Source organism: Equus caballus, chromosome 11 (assembly GCF_041296265.1).
Source record: "Equus caballus isolate H_3958 breed thoroughbred chromosome 11, TB-T2T, whole genome shotgun sequence".
In the NCBI taxonomy this organism is placed as follows: domain Eukaryota; kingdom Metazoa; phylum Chordata; class Mammalia; order Perissodactyla; family Equidae; genus Equus; species Equus caballus.
The window spans coordinates 49427519-49449451 of record NC_091694.1 but is presented as its reverse complement, the minus strand read 5'-3'; the positions used below and the strand labels follow the sequence as shown (position 1 = coordinate 49449451).

At 42.6% G+C, this 21933-nt stretch overlaps 2 protein-coding genes across 5 annotated transcripts in view; one reads left to right on the top strand and one right to left on the bottom strand.

The window, feature by feature from the left end:
- The window catches only part of RABEP1 (rabaptin, RAB GTPase binding effector protein 1), a 104384-nt gene extending 87811 nt beyond the window's left edge, over positions 1-16573 (top strand). For both annotated transcript variants that reach the window (XM_023653324.2, XM_023653323.2), the window contains 7 exons: positions 964-1062; positions 5374-5514; positions 8543-8732; positions 9385-9440; positions 11884-11982; positions 12963-13079; positions 13877-16573. In XM_023653324.2, coding sequence (XP_023509092.1) covers positions 964-1062; positions 5374-5514; positions 8543-8732; positions 9385-9440; positions 11884-11982; positions 12963-13079; positions 13877-13978 — 804 coding nt within the window. In that variant the 3' untranslated portion in view covers positions 13979-16573. The remainder of the gene's footprint in view (positions 1-963; positions 1063-5373; positions 5515-8542; positions 8733-9384; positions 9441-11883; positions 11983-12962; positions 13080-13876) is intronic.
- Positions 16574-16798: 225 nt separating this feature from the next.
- The window catches only part of NUP88 (nucleoporin 88), a 28949-nt gene continuing 23814 nt past the window's right edge, over positions 16799-21933 (bottom strand). Inside the window, exons 10-17 of one of the 3 annotated variants that reach the window (XM_001504741.5) lie at positions 20855-20956; positions 18978-19136; positions 18546-18671; positions 18372-18437; positions 18144-18224; positions 17741-17867; positions 17468-17586; positions 16799-17048 (exon numbers count right to left, since the gene is read on the bottom strand). In XM_001504741.5, the coding sequence (XP_001504791.2) occupies positions 16985-17048; positions 17468-17586; positions 17741-17867; positions 18144-18224; positions 18372-18437; positions 18546-18671; positions 18978-19136; positions 20855-20956 (844 nt within the window). In that variant the 3' untranslated portion in view covers positions 16799-16984. Of the gene's footprint in view, positions 17072-17467; positions 17587-17740; positions 17868-18143; positions 18225-18371; positions 18438-18545; positions 18672-18977; positions 19137-20854; positions 20957-21933 lie in introns of all 3 variants that reach the window. The other 2 variants (XM_023653325.2, XM_070227975.1) reach the window with 2 other exon arrangements.

Below are 21933 nucleotides of genomic sequence, written 5' to 3'. Positions count from 1 at the left end.
TGAAGGGCAAATTATTTTAATTCTTCCCTTACCCTAGGGTGTGGCTCTCTAGGGACCCAGTCCACAGTGCAGAGTGTTTCCCAGGGGTCCCTTTGCATCTTGGTTCCTGGCCTCTTAACTTTCGCCACCCTCTCCTGGGGCTCTCACGCACTCTGCTCAGCTTCTCAGTGTCATATCTGTTTCTTTTGGAATTGTCACATGCCTCTAAAGATACTGCACTCAGCTCTCCAAGTGTCCTCATTCTGCTCCTTGGCTCTGTGGTTCTTTTTAGCCCTGTTCTCTAATTTCCTCAAGTAGCTGTCTTTTATATTTTTGCCTGGTTTTTGTAATTCTCAGTGGAAAGGTTGGTTCACATTACTTAATCTGCTACTACTGGAAGCAGAATTCTGACAATCATTTTTTAAATGTCTAAACAAATTATTTTGATTTATTTTATAATTCTTATTTATCAGTCATCAACTTTCACATAAACCCGTCCTCAGGAACATTACTAATTCAAGGGAATTTAGAGTTCAGTAATGTTAGTCATGTATTTCTTGCTCTTAAGTAAACCATCTTAGAAGATTGTAGCTAGTTCAGAAAAAGATTCATTTATCCTTTAAACTGTGCTTTTTTTTGTGGACAGAGTTTCAGAATTTTTTTTTTTTAGCTCTTTTCTGAGTAATATTTATAATGAGATCACATGGGTTAATATCTGTCTGGAGACCCATGTAATGCCATTTGTTCATGTATGGCAGCATGTGCCCCTGGGGACTTTTAGTACTGCTTTGTGTTATCTGAAAGCCTGAGGCTTTGTACACAGCAGATGCATACATATCTGTTAAATGAGTGAGGAGTGGGTTATGATAAACTAATAAAACATTAATTCTGGACATTAGATAAACAGGAGATGGAAGGGTTCTTTTCAGAGTAATCAGTTTCCTAACTGTATATTTTCTGTGTATCCATTTTTTTTCTTTTAAGATCTCAGCACTTGCCCTAAGAGCCCAAGCCTCTGAGATCTTACTTGAAGAGTTACAACAGGCGTTTTCCCAGGCAAAGAGGGATATTCAGGAACAGATGGTAAGTTAACATTTAAATAAACATTAACTATGTTAAATGTAGTCCTTTTTGTTCTATCTTGAAATCATCTGTAATATGACTTTATATCCCTGGCCAAAGTGGTTACTGTTATGTTCTCCAGGGCCTATAGAACATTAGTGATGGACAAGATTATATAAAGACATTATTTCTTTTTGTTTTATTTTGGTTTTTTTGCTGAGGAAGATTGGCCCTGAGCTAACATCCGTGCCAATCCTCCTGTTTCATGTGTGGGTCGCTGCCACAGCAGGGCTGACGAGTGGTGTAGGTCTGTGCCTGGGATCCAAACCTGTGAACCTGGGCCACTGAAGCAGAGCACGCCAAACTCATCCGCTATGCCACAGGGCTGGCCCCAAGACATTATTCTTTTTTAAAACCTACCTCCTGACCACAAAAAATTTTCACCTTTAACTTATTTTTCTGATTTGGGAAACCTAAACAGAATAAACTATGGACCAACCTTTAATTTTCATCTCCAAAAACAAGCTAAAAATTGACACCTCTCAAAGCCCTAGCAGGTACAGCTTTTGAGCAGTTAGTGTGCGTTTTCTGGACAGGCAATTTATTTAAAATAACCTCATCAATTACGCTAAAACATGTGCCATAACTGCTGTAGTGCTGGGGAACTTCCAGAAGGCCGTCAGTTTTGAGAGGGATGGGGCAGAGAGCTTCTTGCAGATGAACTGGCGGGGACCTCGGCAGCCTAGTTCCCTAGGTTCTGCCCTCCGTCCTCCCCAGTCCGCCTCCATTTGCCTTGTTCTTCCTTTTTCTCACTGTTGGAGCCCTGTGCCTGATGGCCCTTTGTAGATCATAGCAGTGTTGGTCTTGTGGGGATGATCTTATAGAACTGCCTTTTCTCCAGCTCTTCAGGAACGACAGGACTAAAAAGCACCTCATTTCTTATGATAATGGTTTGGTTTTGATTGGCATTGGGTCAGTATCTTAATGGCCTTTGAACTGATCCCTGAATACTAGCCCTGGTCTGTTGGGAAGCATCTCATCCTAATCATTGACCAGAGAGAGTTTCACATCTTTTCATTAATTAGAGAATATGAAATAATAATTTTTGATCTAAAAATCCCTGTTAGGGCTGGCCTGGTGGCACAGTGGTTAAGTTCGCACGTTCTGCTTCTTCAGCCTCAATTTTGCCGGTTTGGATCCTGGGCGCAGACCTACACTCCTCTGTCTCCTCTCATCTTGTTCCTTCTTGTCTTTTAAAACCCATCCACCTTTGCACACATTTTTCAAGTTGATTCCACTTAAAATGAATGTGTTGCCAGTGACATTGAAGAATTGTTGAAATTAAAGTTGAGATCCTGGGCCGGCCTTGTGGCCAAGTGGTTAAGTTCGTGCACTCTACTTTGGCGGCCCAGGGTTTCACTGTTTCAGATCCTGGGCACGGACATGGCACCACTCATCAGGCCACGCTGAGGTGGCATCCCACATGCCACAACTAGAAGGACCCACAACTAAAAATATGCAACTATGTACTGGGGGGCTTTGGGGGGAAAAAGGAAAAAATCTTTAAAGTTGAGGTCCTGTGGACTCTAATACCTTACCGTTTTCTTGAAATTACCTTTAAAGGTTCTTATGCTGAAAAAGAAAGAGAAACTCAATTTCTTAAGCCCCTTCAGAGAAGAGTATCTGTAGTAGTGGTGGAGATCTTAATATTTCCCCCTAACTTTCTATTTTGAAAAATTTGAAACTTAGATTTATGGAATGAACACTCAAAAATCGTCACTTAGATTTAGCAGTTGTTAATATTTTGCCACATTTTTACATCTTTGCAGTTTTTCCTGAGTCTTTCTCTCTTTAATATATATGTATTATATTACATATGTATATTATATATGTACATATGATTTTTTCTGAACCATTTGAAATTAAGTTGTAGACATTATGACACTCTTAAATATTTCAGTATGTATCTCCTAAGAACAAAGAAGTTGTCCTACGTAACCATAATACTGTTATTACATCCTTAAGATGTAATCATTGTCCCCCAAAGTCCTTGTTTTTTAGTGGTTTTAATTTTTTAAAATTTTTTTATTTGAATTTTTTGATTGAGGAATCAATCAAGGATCACATATTGTATTTTGTTGTTGTGTCACTTTTCATCTCCCTTAATCTAGAACAGTCACCCATCTTTTCTTTTTCTTTCTGTTTTTGGCTTTTATGACTAACTTTTCTCTTTTTTTAAGATTTTATTTTTTTCTTTTTTCTCCCCAAAGCCCCCCGGTACATAGTTGTATATATATTTTTTTAGTTGTGGGTCCTTCTAGTTGTGGCATGTGGGGCGTTGCTCAGCGTGGCCTGATGAGCAGTGCCATGTCTGCGCCAAGGATCTGAACTGGTGTAACAGTGGGCCAAAGCGGGGCGCAAGAACTCAACCACTTGGCCACGAGGCTGGCTCCTGACTTTAACATTTTTTAAGGGTCAAGACCAGTTGCCTTTTAGAATTCATTTGTCTGATTATTTCCACATGATTCGTTTCAGGTTAGACATTTTGGCTTAGACATTTTGGCTAGCAATGGAGGAATACTACATAGATGAAATGATTCAATGGGAAGTTGATAACGTCAAGGGCATGTTATGATGGGTGGTTCCATTATTGGTGATATTAAGTTTGATTTGACGCCTTGGTTAAGGCAGGGACAAAATAGTTTCAGAATGACTGCATTTAATATTGCTACTAACAACAAACCTACTGGGCGAAGTTGAGCATTTCTTTGCAGTTCTTTTTGCCCTTGGAATGTGTCCCAGGTAAGGGTTTACAGTCTGGGTGCTGTGTTCACAAGTTACTTGAATTGATTTTTCTCTCTGTGGTTGTGTTATCAGTTTGATGTATGGGTAGCTCCATTTGTTTCTGTTTGTAGTATATTTTTGGATTTCTTTTCTGATTTACTTTTTCTTTTGAGCTTGCAACAGGTTCTTAAGTCAAAACTATAAAAATGCGTAAATACTCAGAAGTTTCAATTCCATTTGCTGTCCGGTTTACTGCGTTCCCATTCACTCCATACATGATCATTTAAAGTTATTTTTTCTTTAGCCTTCTGTTGTTCTCTTTACAGAAATAGGCAAATATATACATATTCTTCTTCCCCTTCTTTCACATCCAAAAGGTAATGGGATGCTAACACTTTGTTGTAAATGGGTTGGAAGTGAGCATAAAGCGCAACTGATTTCAGTCTGAAGATATATAAAAGCCAGTAGAAGTAACCAGTTTATGCATGACCTCCCCTGCCTACTGGCAGCCTGTGTGTCTTAGGATGCAGTGATCACCTTCTCTGGGAAGTGTTCTTGAACCCTGTCCCCTAATTAGGTTCCTCTTTGTCCTTCTGTCACTCCTGTGCCCATTCTCTGTCAAGCTCTGTGGTATGGGTGGATAATTTGGGGTTTGCTTGTCTTTCCCTCCACTGCACCATGAGCTTCTCCAGGGCGAAGTCTCTGTTTTTTTTCTCTGTATTCCCCATAGGCAGCAAAGCGCCTAGCATAGAGCAGTAGCTGCTAAATCAGTGTCGGATGAGTGAGTAATCTACATTTATGTATAGGTTTAAGTTAGATTACTTAGTACTAAAAATTAGCAGAAATTAAATACTTTTGCAGAATTTATCTTATACTCAAATCAGCTGGAATAACTTTCTACTGATACAGATTCATATGAAATACCTAAAATGTTTTATACATCAGCAATATTTTATACATCAGCAAGAAGAAAGAACATGTCCCATTTTAAGAATGAGCTATTTAAACTATTAAGTGAAATACAAGGGTATTTCCTAACCATCCATCCTCTTGATGACTTCCAATATTTGGGGTCCTTGGGCCATTCACAGTCTTCCTGAGCTTGAAGATATATATTTGTAGTGAAACAAGAAGACACCGCTTTTTGTTTCTATTTCCTATTGAATGCATGCTGTGAGGAAATAGGAGCTGTCTTGGAGTATGTGGTCTATTTGATGTCTTGATTGTGTCAGCCACTTCTACTGAGCGAAAGATACTGGTCCTTCTGTAGTCCAGGGATATGGGAGAAGAGAGTCAGTACTTGTAAGCTGTTGGTAGAAACAGTGGAGAATGAGCTCAGGTATTTGCTTCATTGCTTATCCCCTTGAATATATGTAAAGGCTGTCAATCAAAAAAATCTCTGAGCTGCTCTTTGTAAGTGTTACGGAGCTTAATCATGTCCACTCCATCCTCAGCCCTCATTTAGTTAGGCCTTGTTTTTCTCTGGCGCAGCTATCGGCAGATAGCATTTACCTTTCTGGCTGTGATTAGTGTCTGTTTCTATTTTAGGCGGTGCTGATGCAGTCACGGGAACAGGTTTCAGAGGAGCTGGTGAGGTTACAGAAAGATAATGACAGTCTTCAGGGAAAGCATAGCTTGCATGTGTCAATACAGCAAGCAGAAGACTTCATTCTCCCGGACTCTGTAGAGGTAACTGATTTTCCATATGATCAAGTATGTAAACAAGTATGTTTTCTGAAATGGCTACAAATTCTTTTTTAAAACAGGCTTTATTGAGATATAATTGACATACCAAATAATTCACCCATTTAAAGTGCACAGTTCAGTGATTTTTAGTATATTCTCAGATGTGTAGCCATCACCACAATCAATTTTAGAACATTTTCGTCACTTCAAAAAGAAACTCCTTACCCTTTATTTCTCCACCCCACAACCTTAAGCAACTACTGATTTACTTACTGTCTGTAGATTGCCCTATTCTGGACTTTCACATGGATGGAATCATACAATTTTTAGTCTTTTGTGTCTGGCTTCTTTTACACAGCATACTGTTTTCAAGGTTCGTCCATGTTGTAGCATGTATCATGTACATCATTCCTTTTTTATGGCTGATTAATACTCCACTCTGTGGATATTTTGTTATCCATTTGTCTGTTGATGAATATGTGGGTGGTTTCCATTTTGGGGCTGTTATGAATAATGTTGCTGTAAACATTCGTGTACACGTTTTGGTGTGGACATATGTTTTTATTTCTGTTGGGTATAATTGCTGGGTCATATGAGAACTCCGTGTTTACTCATTTGACTCTCTACCTCTTCACCAACACGTGTAGTTATTTCACTTTTTGATTATAGCCATCCTAGTGGGTATGAAGTGGTATCTCAGTGTGGTTTTGATTTGTATTTCCCTAATGACTAATAATAATGAGCTTCTTTTCATGTGCTTATTGGCCATTTGTATATCTTACTTGGAGAAATGTCTATTCAGATCCTTTACTTACTTTTTTTATTTATTTATTTTATTTTTTGAGGAAGATTAGCCCTGAGCTAACTACTGCCAATCCTCCTCTTTTTGCTGAGGAAGACTGGCCCTGAGCTAACATCCGTGCCCATCTTCCTCTGCTTTATATGTGGGTTGCCTACCACAGCATGGCTTGCTGAGTGGTGCCATGTCCGCACCCGGGATCTGAACCGGCGAACCCTGGGCTGCCGAAGCAGAACATTTGCACTTAACTGCTGTGCCACCGGGCTGGGCCCTACTGACTTTTAAATTGGGTTATTTGTTTTTTATCATTGAGTTTTAAGAGTTCTTTATAAATTCTAGATAAAAGTCCCTTTATCAGGTGTAAGTGATTTGCAGATATTTTCTCCCATTCTGTGGATTGTTTTTCTCTTTCTTGATGGTGTCCTTTGAAACACAAAAGTTTCTAATTTTGATAAAGTCCAATTTACCTATTTTTTTATTCTTTTGCTTATGCTTTTGCTGTCATATCTAAGAGTCCTTTGCCAAATTGAAGGTTGTCTGTAAGTTATTCTCGCAGGACCAGACTGAGAATGCACCAGAAATTAAATGCTGGGAAGGGGTCGCCAGGCTGGCTCCTTGTGATGTTCCTGTGTCTATTTAGCAGTTAAAGGGTGTATCACATTCACCCTCCTTTCTGTCTCCCAGTAAGTTTCATGACACTTTTGGTCACTTCTGTTCTTCGGTGGTTGGGCGAACCTGGGCTACAAAACCAGCAGTCTCCCTGAGACATTCATAACCATCTCCTTAACTTTCTCCAACCTTTACACCCGTACATTTTTAAACCTTTCAGAATACAAAAAAAGATCGTTTTAGACCCGAGTAAGCCCTATATAAACAGTATAGGCAAAGATGAGATTTCTTAGAGCAATTTTCAAACAAAATAGAAAAATGTCACTCGTAAGATCCTTTTGTTCTTTTATTATTTAAAAAAAAATGAAATTATAATTGTTAAATTATTTAAGAATCAAATATTACAGACATTTATAGTTTTTAAGTAACAGTTTTCCCTAAACTTACCCTGCAGATTCAGCCTCTAAATTTGAACCTCAGTTATTTTTTTCTTTTTTGCTGTATACACATCAGCATTACTGTTATTTTTCTTTTTATTTACTCATTTACAAGGGCTCCGCTGCCTACGCTGCCATCAGTTTCTTGCTATCTCCCTCCTCTGCCTCCCCTCCCCCAGCTGTGCCCTCAGCTCAGGTTACTGGCACTCGGGAGAGCACTCTCCTTTCTGGGCTGGTGACTGATCTCATCCAAGAGAAAGTTTGGGGACCTGTCTCCTTTTGCTTTCAGCATACCACTTTCCACTTCTGTTAAACTTTCTCTTTCGGCAGGAAAGATTGCTTTCTTCCATGTTCTCTAGAGACTTTTTATTTCTAGATTAAAAAAAATTCCAAGAATCCTTGAAGGCTGTAACCGTCTGGCCTGTAAGGCTTGGTTCTTCGAGCTGCTCCAGTAATAAATGTGAGGAAAATTGTCTAGGTACAGTTTTTCAGTTACCCTTTTTTACTGCTGTTCTTTAACTTATATACAGCACATTCGGTAGTTACCTGAGAATCTCAGTTTTTACTTTAGAGTTACTTTAGGGTATAATTGGGAGGATTTTTTTTAAAAAGACAAGTAAAATTTAGGGAAAAAAATAAAATAAGATTTAAACTGAATTTATTATAGGAAAACAGTTGATCACCTTAGAAAGCTACTCTTTGCCATACTTGCCCCGGCCTAACATAGTACTTTGCTTGTGGTAGGTGTTCAATAAGTGTTGGAATGAATAATAAATTTTATCCTCTTAGAGGTCACACTTGCTTCTGAGTTTCAGTCATTTTGGTCCTCATCCCCTAACTCCCCTCAATTTAAGCGAGTTGAAGCTCCTGAGCTGTTCAGAGTGAATCTCACATTGTCATTCACTTAACATTTTAATTTTTCTGCTTAGGAAACAGTTTTGAGGGAAAAATACATAGTTCACAATACACATTCTTGGCTGGAAATGTCTTTTTTCTGTAACATACTGCGTGTTAACATGACGTGGCGCCTGCCCCTTGAAGCCCCGAGTGGATTGGAGTTCAAAGTTTTAATCTTTTAACTATTTAAGACAACATCTGAAATTCTGGTCGCAGAAGATCTTTAGCTTCTTTTGTTTATTTTCTTTCACTCTCCCAAACCCAGTAACCATTTGTTTCTTGAATCTAGGCGCTCCGGGAGTTGGTGTTAAAATACCGTGAGAACATCGTTAATGTGCAGACAGCAGCAGACCACGTGGAAGAAAAGCTGAAGGCTGAAATACTTTTCCTGAAGGAGCAGATTCAAGCCGAACAGTGTTTGAAAGAAAACCTTGAAGAAACCCTGCAGCTAGAAATAGAAAACTGCAAGGAAGAAATAGGTGAAGATAAAAGTGATATCGTTTAGAATTGCAGGCACTAGAAACTTTTCTTCTGATTAGAGAAAGTAATACATGGTCATGGAAAGTGAAAAACAGAAAAGTATAGGAAAGAATTAAGTAAAAGTCCATTTTTCCAGATGTTCTGGAAATATATCCAGTAATTGGGAATAAAAAACCCCAAAAAACCAAAAGCCTCATTGTATTTTAGCAGCTCTGCTGGCCTCTCTGTTCAGTCACTGCTGATAGGTAGGAAACTCAGTGCTTGGGCCAGACCAGCGGGGGACAGGATTAGATGGGTGGCATTTCCTTGCAGAACTTGGATGTGTCAGCACACTCCTGCTGGGAATCTCCCTCTTCCCCCAGCCCTTGCAGAGTTAGGTGTGGACATTCGATGGAGAGGTCGTTTGTGAGGTAGTATTCGTTCCTGTGGACTCTGCCTTTAGCCGAGCTTGGTTATGATGCTGATGGGTTGGGGATAATTTTGAGAAAGGGGTGCCATCCCCTGCCACACCACCCCCCCCAGTTTAGTATGTATTTGACTCCTTTTATTCGATGAGATTGAGCTTTTGGTAGAAACGGATGTTTTAAGAAAAAAGTTTAAATGCAAAATAATCAATAAATGCTAACACTTCTCCATATTTTTTCCTTCTAGCTTCCATTTCTAGCCTAAAAGCTGAATTAGAAAGAATAAAAATAGAAAAAGGACAGGTGAGTTTCATGAGTTTCAAATTAATCCTATCAGCAACCAGCAGCTATTTATTGAATCCTACTGTGCTAGACCCCAGGAATAAAATATAGTTAGGATGGTCCCTGTCTTCAAGGAACTTCTTTCTAGTGGGAAAAAATATAGTGGGATAAGGGTATGATGCTGATAGAGGACATTTATTGAGAGTGTTCTCTGTCAGGCCGCGTGTTACCTGGGGAGAAACAGCGAAGACTGAGGTGTGACTGCAGCCTCGAGTTTCCACTGTAGGGGGAGGCGGGCCAGGCGCCATTATGATGTGATATGCACTTAAAGCTACAGTAGAAATCTGTGCAGTTTTTACAAACAGGAGATGATGGCTGGCTTAGAGTCCTCTTCTCTTAGACAAATCGAGACCTTTGCCAGATGACCCCATTCAACTCCTTGGCCTCATTGTTCATTGACTCAGTGACCTCCACCTTGACCCAGCCCTTCCTTCTGTACTCTTGGCTGCACCTTGTACCACCTCTGACATCACACTCCAGCCTCACGTTCCCTGACTCCAATCTGCCGTCCTTCTGGCTCTTAATCACATAGGTTCATCTGTCTGACTGCCTCACTTAGACCTTCCCTTCCGTGAACTTTTCCTTTTCTCCCGGTTTGGCACCTTCCTCACGGCTTTGCTTTCTCTCCTTCCAAGGTGCATCCTGCATGGTGTGCCTCTTCAACTAGTCTCCCACCAACACCTGAAAATCCTGATTCCTTGTCTTCCTGCTGCCCTCACTTGACACTGCCCAACTCTAGACTGATCCTGGTGTCCACCTTCTCTGCCTCTGCCCTGGTGCCACTGGAGTGAAGGACCCTGCCTGCTCATGCCGCTGGTTGGGCCTCAAGTGCAGCTCAGTCAGCCTTCCGTTTGTCCTTGGTCGTCTCCCTTCTATTCAGACAGTCACCCCTCACCTGACCCCCTCACTCTTAGCAGACGCTGGTCTCGTACCCCCGTCATCAGCAGGATCACCTTCAGCCTCCTGGCTCCTCAGTTACGTGTTCTCTTTCTTTTCCTCCTAACCGTCTCTCTTCCTCGTTTCTTCAGAGAACATGATGACCTGTTTCTGACCCGTCTTCTATTGCTGCACGTGTGCTTCACCCGAGTCTCACGTCTTTGCCCGGCATCCTCAGTCCTCCCTCAGTCATGGGCCCTGAGCTGCTCCCTCTTTATGGGTCTTTTCCATTACACGTAAACACGCTCGGATGTTCCCCATGAAGAGGAGAAACCTTTCTCTTTGGACTGCACTTCTCTCTCAAGCTACCCATCTTCCTTCTCCCCTTGATGGTCAAGGTGCTTGAAAGAGTCGTCTCCACTGCCTGACCTCCAAGTCACTCCTCAACCCACCACAGTCTGGCTTCTGCCTCCACTGTACTGTTGAGGTTGGGCTGGCAGAAACTGCGCCCTAAACGCGTCCCATCCTTTCCACTCCCAGTGCTGCTATTTAGGTTCAGACTTCACTTCTCACCCAGCTTATTGTAACAGCCGCATTTCTTTCCTTATCTCCAAAATGTATCCCATTCCAGTTCCTCTTCATAATGAAACCAAGGTGATCTTTAAAAATTAGAAACTTGAGGCTGGCCCAGTGGCGTGCTGGTTAAGTTCATGTACTCCAGCAGCCCAGGGTTCTCTGGTTTGGATCCTGGGCACGGACCTACACACCGCTCATCAAGCCACACTGTGGCAGTGTCCTACGTACAAAATAGAGGAAGATTGGCACAGATGTTAGCTCAGGGCCAATCTTCCTCACCAAAAAAAAAAAAAAAAAAAAAAAATAATAATAATAATAATAATTATAAGCTTGATTGTGTCCCAGTCTGGTTAAAAAACCTCCAGTGGTTCCCTTTATCTCCAGGATCAAGTCCATATTCCTTAGCTCAGCTGGGGATGTCCTGCCTCACCACTGCTTCTCCAGCCTCAGCCTTCAAGGCCCCAGCACTCTGTGCTGTAGTGTAACAAGAACTCAGCACAGTTTCTGAAGGCATTTTTTTAATATGTTATCCGTTCCCCTTTTTGGGAGTATTGCTCTCCACCTTCTCCCCCTTCTAACCTTTTCCTTCCACTGTAAAATTTCTTGTCTTTGAAGGGTCAAATGTTACTTCTTCAAGGAAGCCCTTCCCAACCTTCCTGGAATTGATGCTTCTTCCTCCATGTTCACAGGCCATAATTTTTTACCTCTCTCTGTCCCGATTTCTCCATCCCCAGGCCTTAGAACATAGTAGGTGCCTAATAAATGTTTACTGAAAGAAACAAGAGGTCTTGAAGAATAAATAGGAGATCTGCAGAGACCAAAGGGCGGGAAGCGCGTTCAGCACAGTTGGCGGCCCTGAGAGCTGGGCCCGACCCTCAGGACGGTGCTCCAGGCAGTGCTGTGTCCTGCAGGGAGTTTTGGAGTTTCACCTTTTTCCTTCCTCATTTCACAGTTGGAGTCCACACTGAGAGAGAAGTCTCAGCAGCTTGAGAGCCTTCAGGAAATGAAAGTCACTTTGGAAGATGAGTTAAAGAAAGAGAGTGCTGCTAAGGTGATATTTTTGTTGGTAATTTAATAAAAAAGCAATGCTAAGAATGTAGGATCACATTGCTGCTTTGAATAGTGCCACCTTCCGAAAGGTGGCAAGACTCTGCAGAAAGCAAATGAAGCCACCTCGTTGGAGCTGGGTCAGATCTGCACACTGCCAGCCCTGGGGGCCTGTGTCGTGGGCCTCGCTGGCTTTTTAGGCATTGGGCGAAAAGGGCCGTGAACCAAACTCGGCACTGCGTGCAGCTAGAAGCGCTGCTTTCAAGGTGTCGTTCCGTTGACGGATCTGTCAGATATGCATTGAGCATGTTTGCTGCCTGAATTTGGATTAGTCCAGTTAGAATAAAAGTGCACGAGGCTCATTGTAGGGGAGGTTTCCCAGAAACGGTCTCGGTGAGCTGTGGGGTCAGACCTTGAAGTGTAAAGACACTGTGTCCGTGTTACTTGATAGTCTTTTGTTTTTAGAAAGGTTCCCACATGGTCCTGCTGAACTGTCTCTGTAAGGAAGATGGGAGATCGCCAGGGCTGCCTGGGGCATATTCCTTGAGACCTTTCCTGGCAGATGCTTGACGGTTGTGCCTGTCAGAGGAAATCCCCAAAGTTTCTCTCCCTCTTGCCGGGATAGCTGCTGATCTCAGCAGCTGCTTTTCCATGATTAATCACTGTCACCAGGCTGCTGGGGGTGGGGGTGAGGAGTCTGTGGCATGGGGTGGAGTGTGTGCAACGCTTGAGTTCATTTTTTATTCTGGCTTTCATATTCAATTCATTAGGACTCAGTTTTCATATTCAGTTCATTTTACGAGATCTCAGTAGCTTAGGCAACTTGCACCCTTGCCCTATAGTAAAGGGAGGACGACAGGATCTGGGACTATGATGGATACCCACCTTGCCTCTAGTTGGGAAACTGCAAGTTCCTAGATGTCCTCAGTGATGCTGACTTTTGGCTCTTTGGCATTAATCCTCATTCAAACTTGTATTTTTTAGGTTACCATTGAACAGCTAATGTTTGAAGAGAAGAACAAAGCTCAGAGGTTGCAGACAGAACTAGACGTCAGTGAACAAGTGCAGAGAGATTTTGTAAAGCTTTCTCAGACCCTACAGGTGAGGCATTTGGGGAATGAAGCCCTAGACAGAGCGCCCAAGGCACTTGAGGGGGTCTTGGTACCCAGGAGCACTTGCCAGTCTCTGACTCGACCACTGACAACAGCTAGAGGGCTAGGGACTACGGCTGCCCCTGCTCCAGCCCCGCCTACCTGCGTGGGCATGCAAACCAGAAACCAGGTTTGTCCTTCAGACTTGTCCCCTTTTCCCTTTTCCTCTGCCTTGCTGATCCTTAAAAGTAAAGTAGGAAGTCTTCAGCACACCACGTAAGGCCTGTTGCGACATTTTGTTCATCTCTCTGCCTTACATTTGTGTGCTCTAATGTTTCTTCACTACTTGTGGTTCCTTCTGCAGCACGGCATTCCCCGTGCTGAGCACCCTTGTCCTTTCTTTCAAGGCCCAGCTTAGCTTTTCCCTCTCCGTGGAACCCTCTCTAGGTCCCCAAGCTGGGCTACGCCTAAAGGTCCACCCGCCGTGCTGCCTTGGCACTTGATGAATGCCTGCAGTGACATTTAGCTAAAACTCTCTATAAACTTGTTTTTTTCCCTTCCCCAACTGAACTGTGGGTTCTCAGGGGTCAGGTCTCCTTCATCTCCATAACTCCAGACTTTACACTGGTCTGTTGCACGGCAGCTTTGGAGAACTGTTTTTTGAATTTAGTTGGTCTTGCTGCCTCCTTTGTTTGAAGTGACTCTTCTCTGGTGAGTTAATCTGTTCCAAGGCAGCGAAATCAAAGTAAACTCAGGAAAATCTAGGCAGGAGCCGCCTGCACTGATTTCACTGTATTGTGTCTCCAGGTGCAGTTAGAGCGGATCCGGCAAGCAGACTCCTTGGAGCGAATCCGCGCAATTCTGAACGATACCAAACTGACAGACATTAACCAGCTCCCTGAGACATGACACCCTCGTAGCAGGACTCTGGCCTGCACTTCGGGTTTTTAACTCATCTTTAGAGCAACATTAATTATTATTTAACTCTTAACTGAAGAAGTCACAAAAAAAAGAAGACTGGAGAAATGCTTACTTCTAGTGGGAGAAGACTGCAGCACAGGAACAGCAAACAGCTGGGGTCATTTGCAGCACAAAGACCTTGCAACTGGGAACACTAACCGACTCCATACTGATTCCATCGGGTGTGGGATCAGATTTGGGGATGGAGAAAGTGCTGTTTCCTTGCCTGCTTTATCCAGCATTTCCCTACCCAAAACACCATCCCAATAGTGTTTGGAATTACATTTTCTGTTCATAGATACTGGAAGAGAGAGTTTTCTTTTCCTCTTGTCTAGAGTTCATCAGTAACAGTATTCAGCTAGCAGACAGTTATAGTATGCTGTATGAATATTTTATATTAAAATATGAAGTTTGAGAGCAGGCCATTGGCTAGTGACTGTATTTCCTAGCTCAGTGCTCTTTTTTTTACATTTTATCTTGTGTTGGAGGACCCTAAATGCTACTGAAACTTGCCTGGGACTGAGACGGTGGCAAACAAAACCCGTTCAAGAACTAAATTAATTGTGAGAATTTGGAAACTGGCTGGGGCTGTATGTGGTAGAAACTGAGGTTAAAGGAAAGCACAAGAAACTGTTTGGAAGCACTTTTTCTGCTACCTGGATGAGTTTCATGGGCCCACAGGTACCAGGATAAAGCTGAACTGGCACCATCTACCCTTTTGACAACTGTTTTAGTTTAGTTATTGGATCAGTGGAAAAAATAATATTAATGAAACAAGCTATGTCTGGCAACATCTAGTATAAATTTATACATCTGCTACTTACTTTCAACTCAAATCAGTAGGCCTGAGTACTGTTTGTTTCAAGTGTCAAACATAAAAATGGTGATAACTAGGTTTGACAGATACCTATTTTGTAATTTTCTTTTCTAATTTAGACCTGGAGTGTGATAATGCTTATGGTGAAGTTGGGGAAAATCCAGTTAGTATGTTCGTCAGTTTGGGAATCTGCTTTGTCGTTTCTGTGAGGTTAGATTCCTTTCCTACGTGGAGAAAGCTTCCGTGAACAAGTTGTCTTTGCCGTAACTTTAGGAAGCGCTGCAGAAAGCACAAAGGATGGATTCGTGGTCGCCCTTTACCTACCGCAGCGTTGTTAGCCAGTGGAAGGCTACTCTGTTCATCACACAGATGGTGCCAAAGTCAAACTGTTTTCAAATAATTGTTGTGATTGGTGTTGCAGAACGGCAGGGTACTTAAAGGAACCTTGTGGTAATCAAGTGGTTTAAGTAGATTGGCTCATGTAAAGCCGCCATCAATTTACAGTTTAAAGTAAATTGTCTTTGTTATAAGTGAAGTGATTATGGACTAGCCCTAAAGATCTTTACTTCTGTCCTCCATAGGACAAGATAAAGACTACACATCTCATTTCTTGGGTTATTGTTGTAGTTTTGCATTCGTGATTATGAATTTAAAAGTAAATACTAATTATGGAAATAGTGTTATCTGGGCTTGCCATGCATGAAACATTGTTTTAATGGTTTAAAGTCCCTTTGTATAAAGTGCTACTTGGTTTAGATAAAGGAAACATCCTCATTGACTCACAGGGAATTTTATCAATTCCAAAATGCAATCAGTTTAAATTATGTGTGTTAAGACTGGTCCCTTGGATAAGCTCCAAGCTAATTTGTCTCGGATTATTAAAATTGGCATCATAAATCAGGATGGGTAATTCCTAATTTTTCTGAACTACAAGTCCAGGGAACTGCTCTGCTGGGACCGGGCACTTTGCAGGTGTTTTTCTCCATGAGCTGGTCCTGGGCCAGTGGGATCATGATTAGGAACTGTTAGCGGTCTCTACGGCGGCAGGTGCAAACTGTTGGACCCCACTTTGTTGAGGAAAATGCCTAGAAAAACCCAGGCTGAGACTCTAGGTTTTGTTAATGTGTTTCTGGTATGAAACGATTATGACACTCGCCTGGTAGGAACCTTCTTTAAACTGGGTTTTCTTATGGGGAAACTGATTTAGAAGGGAGGATTTAGCCCGTCTAACAGAAGATCATTGGCTTTCACGAGTGTTCCTGTGCTTGTATTCAGTCTGTACACACGTTCTCACGCATGTCTAACTGATTGACCTCTGACCTGTAACCTACCTTACCATGTGGCTTTTAACTGGCAGTCACTCAGCCATTTCTAGGCAAGGATGGTATTACCTTTCAGAACTCCTATTGGCGGGTATAAAAAGATTACCTAAAGCTAACTGAGGACAGAACCAGGTACTGCATACCAAGTTATTTGTTTCCTTCTCCCTTTGAGGTCCTGCACATGCTCCTCGTACCCATTGAGTAACGCGCATCAGGACACAAGAGCACAGCCAAAGTCAGCTCTGAAAGGTAACCCTGCCTGTCAAGGAAGTGAGCCAGCAGTGGCCTTGCTTGTGGATCCTGAGCGCGGCTCGGAGCAGATTTCAGGTGTAACCGTTTGTTAACTGTACTGAAGGCGTGTCCTTAAGAAGAAAATGTTCAAATTAAAAAAGCTGCTGCCTAGTATACTGTGTGGCCTTTTCCTTTGAAGCCTAGGGTTCTGTCCCTCTTCAGAGTCATATTTCTGGCACCAAAGGCAGCTCTTGCTCTTGTTCAGATATGGAGAACACTCAGTAGGGTGCATGCAGACCTGGCAGTGTGCCGCTGAAAGTCTCAGGCCTTTTTTCTTCATCCCAGGCCCTTGCTGAATACAGGCACAGACTTGAGCTTGTATATATAAACACATTCCGATTTTTAAATAAAAGTATTTATTCAATAACTATAAAACAAGTAAAATATAAAAAATGATGAACAGCCACACCAAAGTTCATCCAAAATGGCCCTTTATAAATTAGATAATGCTGCCTGTTAGTTTTACACCATGAGTTTAAGCCTTCACTTGTGTTAACTTCAGGCGTGGCTCCTCTGCTGGCGGGGTCAGAAGTTTACATGGTTGCGGATATCGTTAATTTGCTTCACCATTTCTCGTATGTGTTCACCCCTGTAAAATCATAAAGTCGCTCACTTTGGGGAATAAAACAAATGAATAAGTCATTAATCTTCTTAAGAATTATCTTAGAAGTACTTTGCTAAAGTTACAGCTTAAGGTGTCAGATGGATAGTAATGGTGTTTACTGTTTATTTAAGGTTAGTGGCGGCAAACCGTGGTGCACCTGCTCGAAATACTTATGAACATATTCACTGGGGAATACCTTGCCCACACAACAGAGTCAGATTACAGAAAGGCATCATTTGTGATCCTCCCACTATATTCACCTCTTAAGTCCCTATCATAGGGTTCCCGTTGCAGTAATTGACATACAAATGCCAAGTAGCTGTATCTGGGCAGAGAAGGGGATTGTGGCATATTTTCAAGGAAAAACTACCTCACACTAATGGCCGACGGGTAGTGATACTCACTCCTCCCTCAGGATGGACTGAATGCACTTCCGCTGGTAGGCACTGAGAGCAATGGTGGGTTTGTGAGGACTCAGTACTTTTTCCATCTTGCGCTGTTGATAGTCTTTTTTCATAGTAACCTTAAATACCAAACAACATAGACATTTTGGCTATGGTTTGCTACACATATTCATGGTATCTATTTTAGTCTCTCTGTACATTTTATAAAATTATTTTCTGTAGAACACTTAAGAAAAGCAGTACCAAGTTGAGCCCCCTTGCATCCACTCCTACCTGTTTGATGGCATTGCCCAGATGTCGAAGTTGATCGGGTATCAGCTGTAACTCTCTCTTCATGTCTCTCTCACTGTCAGAGAGAACTGGGAGCCGGGAGTGGAAACTGTGAAGCACCTTTTTCATCCTTTAGAAAAGGTAAACACCCCTCAGCTTAAGAGCTCTGGCGCTGAGGAGAAACAGCCATAACTGAAGCTCCTCATTTGTGAATCTGGTGTCTGAAGGAGGCCCCACGGGACAGGTTAGGGGACAGCATCCCCACGCTGTCTTCCCTCACGTCCCTCAGAGGAGAGGCAGGGGCATCAGTTCAGTTCTGGAGACATGGCAGCACTTGCTCTAGGCCCATTTCCTTAGTAACACTTAATGCCTGAGTAGGGAACTGAGTGTTACACAGCTCACTGACCTGTTCATGATATCTTCTTGCTTTTCCTTGGCTTCCTCATATTTGTCAGCTAAGCGCTCAGCCATTTCCCGTAGACTTTTCCTAATGCCGTAAAAACACAAGAGACTCTTGGGGTCCGCCTTGACGGTAAGCCAGCCAGTGCACTTCAGCTTCTTAGGGTGAGACACACCCTGAGAGCTCAGTCTCACTCAACTATTGGTTTTTTCCCTCCCTAGTTTTGGTACTTACCTCTCCTCTCGACAATAATTGAGATCTTCTAGTTGTTTCTTTTTTTGGTCACATAATAATTTGACCCTTCAAGAGCAAAAAGAAATGAAATTTAATCAGAAGCCAGGTCTGGGCCATTGCAGAGTGTCAGCTACCAGCCAGGGACTGATGGTATGTGCACAAAGGCCGTCCCACCTCCGCTGGATCTCCTCCTTTGCCAGGTCCTGTTTAAGGATGTACTGTTCTCGGAACACCTGGGTGGCTCTGCTGATAAGCTGAAGACATTCTTCAGGAGGAGGGGCCGTATCTTTTTCAGATGATCTTTAAAAAAAACATTTCTACCATTACTTTCCTTAGCCGAGTAAAACAAGTGACAACAGACTCAAGTCATGGCTGCTTTTTTCCCTTCTTTTTACACTTCCTGTTTATCATTCTCAAGGACTATCTACATCTATCTCTCCCCTCCTCCTATTCACGACCTGGTTAAATATGCCCTAAGGTTATTCCAACTCCAAGACAGTAAAATGTCTATGAAGTTGAACAGCTGAGGACAGAAAGGATGAACAGTAATTATGAAAACAGAGAAGGGAACCAGTTCTTAAAACCTATATGCCCCAAATCCCATACTTCAAAAATGCTGGATTTGCAACACTACGTTGCAAAATGCTTCTAATATGCTTTTCAAAGGAGTCCGGGGTTTCCGCCAGAATACGGAGGGGAGACTCCGCCACTTCAACATCCTCTCGGGTACAGAGCAGAGGAGGAGATGCTGGATGGACGGTGCTTCTGCAAGAGAAATGAATAACGCCCATCATGGAGTTATTTACTGTATCACAGGAGGGCATAAGCCACACTGAGGCAGAACTTTGAGGATGTAAGAAACTATAAAGTGTTACTTGTATAAAAGTACAAGAATGCATGCTTTCTGCCTTGAAGAGGTCACCTTGGGAAGCTATCCTCTTACTCTACCAATGCTGCCATTTGTCAAAGCATTTTGGACTCTGCCACTTCAGAGTCTTTTTGAATAAATTAAGGCAGCACAAAAATAAAAATTTGTCATGGACTCTATTTTAGAAAGGACTTGAGAGCCTGTTCTAAGTCAGAGTCACAAACATAAAGAAATCACTAATTTCCTAGGTAATAAATTGAGCAAAGCGAATATTCAGCCAGATAACTACTGTATATACCATGTTTGCTCCATATAACTTGATTTCTAAAAATTACGTCCACTTAAATATTACACATAGTCACAATGGCAAGTGTAGAAAGCTTGAAAGATTTCAAACTTCAACAGCATGGAGACTGACTCTGAACGCAACAATTCAAATCTGGGAGTTTGTTAAACAATAACATTGCTTTATAAACAACTTGTATTTCTGGGAGTTGGCAGAAACATGATTTGAAGGTATCTAGATAACCAACATTTAAGAGTTTTTTTCCTTTGGGATTCATGCTTTTATTGTGAAGTAACCTAGTGTGACTAGGCCTTATTTTACTAAAGGTAGGATGGGTTTTTTAAAAATAGGCTGAGGCCACAGGCAAAAAGGCAATTTTTTTTCAGTGAGTTTTACTACTTTTGTTTAGTCTTGCTAGAGTTTTTAGTCTCATTTAGTGTAAATAACACAAAATTGATAGTGAATTACTTTCCTTTCCAAATGGTGTAACTTGTCAGTCTTTAAAGAGAATGGAAACGTCTCAGGACAGTAAGTTAACGGCAATATTTTGCCCTATGTCAGTGTCTAGAAGCACATGCCTGGAACTGACACCCAGAGCCTGGGGGAATCTAGTGTTCAACACTCAGCTCGCTCCTTAGGGACTCCTGTCCCTGCATTTATAACACTCAGAGTGACTTTCCAGGGCTGTTGAAAAAGAAAGATGGTGCTTATAGCTTAATATGAGTTCCTTAAGGGGAACGAGGATTCTGAGTTCAGCTATCTACCCCCTTTCTTCCAGAGCTTCCCTATTCTGTGATGTCCCTCTGAGGCTAGCAGAGATAGAAATGAGCAGCGTGAGTGTGGACCCTGGAGTCAGAGCCCGGGGTCTGCAGCCCAGCTCGATGTACAGCTGGGACTTCAGCGCCTGCTCAGCCTCTCTAGCCCTGTTTCCTCTTCTACAAAATGGGGACAACGGTGCTGTACAGGGTTGCTCTGATTACAGGAGGTAATGCAGGTAAACAGCTTACTTCTGAGCCTGGCACATAGTTAGAGCTTGATAGTCATTAAATCTAATTCATATTAATAATGGAGTTCGTTACTTTACTATTCTTTTCTACTTTCAAGTAAAGCTCTCGATTTTCATCTGGCTGAAGGAGATGCCAGAAATCACAGCTGAAATAAATCCTTCCAGAGATGGCAGGAACAACAGAAATATCTACCCTTCCAACCCTCAAGTCAGAAGCCAAAGCATAAACCATGTATCTTCAAGCCGGTTACCAAGGGCATTTTCCCAGCATAGATTTTGCAGAATTAACAAAAGCTGTGTGGAGAATACAAAACGGGACGCACAATAAAGGCCTCAGGAGACATTCGTAGTTACTGGTGACGCAGACCATCGTGGGCCCCAGAATGTCAGGGACGATCCAGAATCCTCGAATTGGAGCTGGCTGCCTGGAAAACACACAGCCACAATTAAATTACAAAGCAGCAGATGCAATGGATCCAAAAGCAAAGAGATGGCTGAGGCTGGTGGCCTTGCAGGCCCGAGCCAGCAGCTGCCAGGGACCGCTGTCAGTACAGTAACCTCAAAGGTGGGGTCTTGGGAACCTGTACTACCTACAGCTCTGTTCAGTTTGAAACAAGCTGTCACTTCCCAGTCTGGAGGCCATTTGACTTATACGCCACTCAGGAACCCACAGCCTCAAGGCACTCACTGTAATCTCAGCAGTTACCTGGATGCGATGAGGTTCCTGCTTGACGTGTCTTTCTCCCCAGTGCGGCAGCCCCCGCTGCCTCTGGATGCCTCGTCCCGCGCCCAGGCCACATGCAGTACTCAGACACTGACCAACAGGCCTTCAGAGTCTGTCTCACATCAAGAAGTCCATGCAGCCTAGCACCTGCGTCACAGGACGTAATTTACTGTGCAGGGCATGCATCTCCCTCTCAAGCTCAGTTCTCATTTCACTAAAGAAAGTGAAAATTGAGGACCTCAGACAGGAAGTGTCTTTCTTGCCAACATGCCGCTCTCCACCCCACGTGCCACCGCATCTCCATCCCCGGATTGTTGACACCATCTCCTCTCAGCTCTTCTGAGGATTGCTCCATCAACTCTCGTTTCAAAATCTCTCCATATGAACAAGCTCATAGGTCTTCCATTCGAAACCCTCTCCACCATAATTTCAATCTCAGCCTGTTCTTCCTCTCCTTCCTTTAGAACCAGCGGTTTTTAAACAGTAGCCTACAATACTATTTCTCCGTCTACATCTCTCATTCACCATTTTTGGGGTGGAGGGGGGTGCTGAGCGGGAATCTGGGAGGTTCAGAATTCTCCAGTTTCTATTTTTAGTGGGCAGTCTACAGACAGAAGCGGACACGTATGGACCAACCGCCAGCCAGGTCAAGCGCTGACACTGCAGTTCCCTAAGCCC